The sequence below is a fragment of the Vombatus ursinus genome, unplaced genomic scaffold (genome assembly GCF_900497805.2).
Source record: "Vombatus ursinus unplaced genomic scaffold, bare-nosed wombat genome assembly UNPS02014798.1, whole genome shotgun sequence".
In the NCBI taxonomy this organism is placed as follows: Eukaryota; Metazoa; Chordata; class Mammalia; order Diprotodontia; family Vombatidae; genus Vombatus; species Vombatus ursinus.
The window spans coordinates 56,485,963-56,492,873 of NW_020954576.1; the positions used below are offsets into that span (position 1 = coordinate 56,485,963).

Sequence of the window (6,911 nt, forward strand, 5' to 3'; positions counted from 1 at the left end):
GTCTTTCATAGCCTTTGTATCTCCCCCAGCATCGGCATAGCACAGAGCTCTGCATACTTTTTGCCTGTTTGTTTTTTGATCTGGGCCTGTGATTTCATCTGTATGAAGAACAACTCCCTTCAATAAGCAAATCAGCAATTTCTCTGTGAATTGTAGTCTTAGAGCAGGAATTCTTAACCTTTTTTTGCGTCCTGGCCCCCTTTGGCAGCAGTCTGATGGTCTACGGATCTTTTCTCAGAATAACATTGTTAAATGCACAAAATCAACTACATAAGATTAGAAAGGAGACTAGTTACATTGAGATAGAGTTAACAAAATAATTTTAAAAAATAAGTTCACCAGGGGTGGGACAGCTAGGTGACACAGTGGATCGAGCACCAGCCTGGAGTCAGGAGGACCTGAGTTCAAATTTGGCCTTAGACACTCACTAGCTGTGTGACCCTGGGCAAGTTACTTAATTGACTGAAAAAAAAAAAGGAAAAAAAGAAGTTCACAGATTCCAGGTTAAGAACTCCTAAGGTTTAGAGGCTTACCTAGGGAATATTACGAAATTGACTTATACAGGGCTTATATGTGCTAGAAGCAGATGTTCCTGATTCTAAGGCTGGCTCCCTATTTGTCATGGTAAACTGCCTCTGCACTTAGTAGGTTTTTAAAAAATACTTATTGAATGATTAAATGGGTTAAGGAAAGGTATCTCTCTCTCCTCCCCTCCTATCCCTCTTATCTCTGACTCTTTTCCCCTCCTCTACCATTCCTCTCTTTATCAGCCCACTTTCTTCTAGCTTTCTGTGTCAGAGATGAGAGACCAGTTTGTAAGGTCTGACCACCTCTCCCCTACCTCCTCCCTATTACTCTCTCTCCCTTCATTCCTGCTGCTTTTGCGCTCATGGTTCAGTATCGTTAGGACTTTCTTCATACCTTGCCCCCCCCTCCCCCAATCCACTCTTTGCAGACTTCTTGGTTGATGAATCAGAGACCTGGGCATAGATGGGAGGTGACTCCTGAGTAACTCACCTCTTGCACTGGATGGGGCAGAGAGGGAATGGTCATGCCCTTATTCCCTTATTCTCCTCTTTATACTAAAACTGTCCATCCTTTCTTCTCTGCTTGAGACCATCCCCAGGTTCTTCCCTTCCCCCACCCCCTCGCATGTATCCTAGAGGTGAGACTGCATGATCCTGTGCCAATCAGTTCCATTTTTTCATAGCCATAGAAACTGGGGAGTTCTGTCTTATGTCTTGCTTCAATCCATCCTTTTATAACTGAATCCATTTGTGTGTGTGTGTGTGTGTGTGTGTGTGTGTGTGTGTGTATGAATCTGGAAGAAGTTTCCTCTTGGGGTTTCCCTTAAATCCCTTAGAATAGCATTCTTTACTCCCTTCTTTTTCTTCTTTGTTCTCCAGATCTGAAAGTCTTGCTGGAATGGAGACTCCTCTTGAGAAGGCCCTAACCACCATGGTCACCACTTTCCACAAATATTCGGGAAGGGAGGGTAGCAAATTGACCCTGAGCAGGAGAGAATTGAAGGAGCTGATCAAGAAGGAGCTATGCTTGGGAGAGGTAAGTGTTCTCTCATCTCACACAGGTAGTACTTTATTCTCCTACCATCCATTACTCAGGTGGTCTACAAACCTCTATTCCAACCAGATTCAAGACTGATCATCCCCTTGTCCTGAATCCAAGAGGGATGCATTTGGTGGAGGAGGAGATAAGACCTGGCCTTGAGTGATCCCCCAGTTTGATGAGGAGAAACTCAGTCTCTGCTCTTACAGAATTTCCAGTCTAATAGCTGTGGGTAGTCCGGGACCTTTCTATCTGATGAGGGAGACACAGTCCTGCCTGCAGAGAGCTCCTACTCTGATGGGGAGACATTGTTGCTACCTTTTGGAAACTCTGTCTTATGGAGACACAGGATACAACTCTAGGCCTCAGAAAGAGACACAAATACAGAAAGAAAAAGGCAAATACACCAGTGCTAGGGTGAGGAGGAAGGGATTCAGGGGGACAGGTTGAGTAGGTTCAGGTGAGTTAGGGAGATGAAGTGGAAGAGGAGGAGGAACCAGGCTAGAAGAGGTCTTGAAGAAAGGCTGAACAGCCTGATTTGATAAGAGATAAGGCAGTCATTAAATTTCTTTGGTAACAGGACTAACGAATCCTTCCGGTCTATTTTACTCAGAGTACACTCTAATCTTCCCTGTCCTACTCCCTTCCTTCATTCCTTTGTTGGTTACTTCTATCCTTCCTTTCTCCTTTCCTCCCTTCCTCCCTTCCTTCTTCTCTGTCTTTGTCTTTCTTTTTTTTCAAACTGGGAACAGTTCCCTGGAGGAAGTTGAGTCAGTGTGAATGTGAGTGTGTGTGTGTGTGTGTGTATGTGTAGACAATAGTAATGTGGCATGGAACATCTTGAGCATCCCTCCTAGATCCCTTTAAAAATTCTACTTTGGGATCCTCTTGTATCACTCCCTCCTCTTCTGGTCCCACAACGGTGTTTTCCCCCTTCTCCGAAGCGGCCATACCTAACAAAATGAGGAGTTGGCTTCTGAGATCCTTTCTAGCCCCAGACCCATACTCCTAAGATTTATGTGTTCTCTTCTCTCCCAGTCCCTACAGGCTCCTGGCTGTGTTCTCCTTACCTTTTCTGTGGTCCAGGAGTACTGGGGAAATGGATGGCAGATGTATCATCTCCATCCTTCTGACAGAGGTGGCCCGGGCTCTTCCTTAGCTCTACCGTATTGTTTCCAGACCCTTCAAACCTACCCACACTGGATATTATTAGCATTTAGTTATGTACATTGAAAAAGTAGAAACAGAGGCATGGTGTAAAGAGGTCTAAGCTTAGAGTCATAGGATTTGAATTCAAAACCTGGCTCTGCTACTTACTACCTAAGTAAACTAGGGCAAGTCTTTTAAACTCTCTGGGCCTCAGTTTAAAGGAAGGAAGTGGATTAGACAGCCTCTTCTAGAAGCCGGCTCTCTTCTAGTGTTAGGCCTCTAGAACAGATCCTTTCTGTTGGGTGGTGAAATGTAGTTTATTTTTTTGAAAGGGTGGTAGACTAGTTTTTCTAATCTGGGTTGGTTTTGCCTTCCCTGAACAATGAATGTTTGTGGGCAAACATGGAGCCTGGGGATGGGAATGGAGGGAGAGAGAGAGAAAGAGAGAGTATATATATATGTGTGGGGTGTCTAAAGCTCTCTACCATCATTCTCTGTCCCCTCTTAGAAAATGCAGGAGAGTGGCATCGATGAACTGATGAAAAGCCTGGACCGGAACAGTGACCAGGAGATTGACTTCAAGGAGTATTCCGTGTTCCTGACCACACTGTGTATGGCCTACAATGACTTCTTCTTGGAAGAAAATAAATAAATAAATGATAGGCCACTGTCCTGGGGGCTAACCTTCCCAGTATAGCCCCTCACTAGGACCTTCATTCCCATTCCACCCCTCCCCAATTATTGATAATGGGACTAATAAATCCTCCGGGTCTATTTTACCCAGAGCTAGTAGACCTGTACTGTTTCCCTGGAGGGTACACTTTAAATCTTCCTTGCCCTACTCTCTTTCTTTTTCTTTCTTTCTCTCTTTTTCTCCCCCCCTTTCCTCTTTCCCTCCCTCCCCCCCTTCCTTCCTTCCTTTTTTGGTCTGGACCTGTGATCTTACGGGTATATACCAAATGGAGACCTGCAAATTACCTGTAATTTAGAGTTATAAAGAGCTGTTTAGAGCCTTGAGAGGTTGTGACTTGCCCACAGAGTTGGCTAGCATGTCAGAAGCAGGATTGGAATCCAGGTCTTCCTATCTCCAAAGCCAGCCCTCTCTATCCACTAGACTAGACCATACTGCCTCTCATGCTCTCATTCTTTTTGAAAATATTTATCAATGCATTTTTTCATCCACCATCGTTTCTCAATGACTCTCCCTCTTTACCCCATATAATCCTCCCTATTAAATGTTCAAATTAGTTATTTAGTACTTTATTTTCCCCCAATTACATGTAATCCTCCCTATTAAAAAAAAGAAACATAGTTAAGAAAGCAAAACAACACATCGGTAGGGACTGACAATGTACGCCTTATTCTATCAATCAGTCATCATTTATTGAGTGCCTACTATGCCAGGCCATCTATACCTGTAGTGAGAGGAGTCTGTTGTACAAGGAAGGGAGGTTTGTTTTTTCATCAGTCTTCTTTTCATCAGTCTTCTGGAATCAAGATCACTCCACCCTCGACCTCCAACCTTCCTTTCTAGAAATAATTCATTTTCTTTCTCCCTCCTGCAGATAAATAAACAAAAGTTTTTCACTTCAAGGTGTTTCGGGGTTGATGGGTGACTGAAGGGAGGGTAGTAGGCACTCAGGGTACAGATCTTGGATGAGGAGGGGGAAGGGGGAGGTGTCCTCAGTAATGTTTAAAGGTTCTGAAATTTCACCTTCATAGGTGTGGGTACTTCCCTTACCTGTGCAGATTGCAACCCTTTTTGATTCTTACTAGACAGTCTTCAAGAGCTGTTGCAGCCCCATAGCCACTCTGAACCATTCATAGTGTAGAAGAGAAATTTCCGAGGTCAAAGACTTTCCATTTCTTGTTTGTCTTTATGTCCCAACACCTAGCACAGTGCTTGGCACATATGATCATAGATGGTAGAGCTAGAAAGCACTTTTGTTGTTCAGTCGCGTTCAACTCTTCACGACCCTATTTAGGGTTTTCTTGGCAGAAATACTGGAGCAGTTCACCATTTCCTTTTTCAGCTCTTCAGTTTTACAGATGAGGAAATGGAGACAAACAGGGTGAAGTGACTTGCCCAGGGTCACACAACTAGGAAGTGTCTGAAGCCAGATTTTAATTCATGAAGATGAGTCTTCCTGACTCCAGGCCCAACACTCTATCTACTGTGCCATGTAGCTGCCCACTGAGAAACACTTCAGAGGTCAAGTCCAGACCTTTGATTGTACAGATTAAGAAACTGAGGCTGAGGGAGGTTAAGGGACTTGCCTAGGGTTATGCAGCATCTGAGGCTGAATTTGAATGAAGGCCTTCCTAACCCCAAGCCCAGTGCTGTGCTGAGACACACGGTAATCACTTAATAGATGTGTGATGAATTAAATTGACCAGTGCTTTCAATGACAATTCTGTTCAACAGACATTTAGTAAATGAAACAATGCTTTGCCCTTAGGGAGCCTGCTACATGTTCACAGTTAATACAAGCAAGTTGAAGGCATTGTGCTACGTGTTGGGGAAGTGAAGATTCGAAAGCAAAAATGATATAGTCTCTTGTCCTCAACAAATTTAGATACTATTGAGGGATACAACACATATATTAGTAAATACAACGATATTGAAGGAGGGAGAGAGCCCTGACAACTTATGGGGAGGGTAGGTGCGAGTCAGAGGAGGTCTCTTATATGAGATACTAACTGAGGCCTCATAATAAGCTTAGAGATTGGTAGAGATTGTGAGGTCCTTGAGGGCAGGGACTGTCTTTTGCATCTTTTTCTAACCTGAATGCTTAGCATAGTGCCTGGTACCTAGTAGGCATTTAATAAGTGTTTATTGAATTGAATTGCAAAGTATCAATATTCCCATTTTACAAATAAAGGATCTGATGCCTACCGAGGTTAAGCGACCTGCCCAAGGTCTTCTAGACAGTAAGTATCAGAGCTGAGAATCAAACCCGGGTCTTCTGGCTTCAAATCTGGTTCTCTTTCTACTATACCCCAAGGACATCAGGGCATCTGAGTTCTTATCCTACCTCTCCCCACGCCTCCTCCTGCCTTTGCCCTGTCCCTGTTCCTGTTTGGAAAAGTCCCAAGCAGGGGAAGTCACCAAACCAACTACAGAAAACCTGTTTTCCTCTTCTATGAAATGGGGAGACCAGTTCCAGCTCTGCAGCCCCAAGCTTCAGAGAAACAGGAAAATGAAGAGGAATCAGAGGATGAAGTTCCTTGAAATGAAACGTGCCATGGAAAAGCCTCCTGTAATTATAATGGGCATGCTGTCATGATTATGATTATGATTATGATTATATTATGATTACATCACACACACCTTTTATCTAGCCTTTGACATAACTGTTGAGGTCAGAGTTTGTCTTCAGGTTTCTCCCTCTCCCATCCCCAGCCTCCCCAGTTAGGACCCTCTTCAAAGATGCCCAGTGTCCTCCTGAGGCTGTTTCCCCCTCTCATTTCCACACTTGCTAGCTACTCTATGAATTCAGTTTTCTACCTCGGTGGGCTTGTTCTGTGGAAAATAGTCTGCAAACCTTATAACACTGTAGAAATTAGTTGCTGTTGCTATGATTGTTATTCTCCACCCCACTCCACCCACCCCTGCAAAAAAAAAAAGAAAGAAAGAAGAAAAGCCTGGCTTTCAGAAAATGTTCTGACATACTCAGCTGTGGGTAAACGTCTAATAAGGCTTAACATCTTACTCCTCCTAGGAATATCAGGCAGGGAACAAAGTCTTAGGTCAAAAATCTAATGGTGTAATATCTGCAGAGGAAGTGGGTTTTTTATTTCTTTTTTTCATTTTTTTGACTGGGGTCTTTCCCTGGAGCATCTCACGTCACACCCAAGGTCCTCAAGAGGCTCTTCTACTTGCAGGTATGGCTGAACCTGAGCGGGCTGTCAAATCCTGAATTCTTTTCTCTCCTCCAGACACATCCACCCATACACAGACTTTTCAAGGGGCACACAGCAAGGACCCCAAAATCCATGCACATATACCACACGTCCGACCATAACTAATAAGCTTTGTGCTCAGTGGTCACATCAGTCGCACTCGTGGTGGGGTGGAGGGTAGCCATATCCAGAGTAACACCAGGATGGGTGGGGAAGAAGTAACACGGGTAATTTTCCTCACTCCATTTAACAGGTGGAAAAACCGAGTTCTTTAGACTAGCCTGAGAGCTCTG

General features: G+C 44.0%; 1 protein-coding gene across 1 annotated transcript; it reads left to right on the forward strand.

Annotated features, from left to right (window-relative positions):
* The first annotated feature begins 1,039 nt into the window (after positions 1–1,039).
* LOC114049510 (protein S100-A5) lies at positions 1,040–3,603 on the forward strand. The gene is made up of 3 exons (XM_027870750.1): positions 1,040–1,165; positions 1,407–1,563; positions 3,224–3,603. The coding sequence occupies exons 2-3, from the start codon at positions 1,426–1,428 to the stop codon at positions 3,365–3,367; spliced, it is 282 nt and encodes a 93-aa protein (XP_027726551.1). The 5' UTR covers positions 1,040–1,165; positions 1,407–1,425; the 3' UTR covers positions 3,368–3,603.
* The last annotated feature ends 3,308 nt before the right edge of the window (positions 3,604–6,911 follow it).

What these genes read in the sequence shown, in the direction of transcription:
- LOC114049510 (XM_027870750.1), top strand. Translation starts at nt 1,426, where the DNA reads ATGGAGACTCCTCTTGAGAAGGCCCTAACCACCATGGTCACCACTTTC. An exon ending in AGGAGCTATGCTTGGGAGAG is followed by an intron (nt 1,564 to 3,223) that starts GTAAGTGTTCTC and finishes GTCCCCTCTTAG; the next exon opens with AAAATGCAGGAGAGTGGCAT.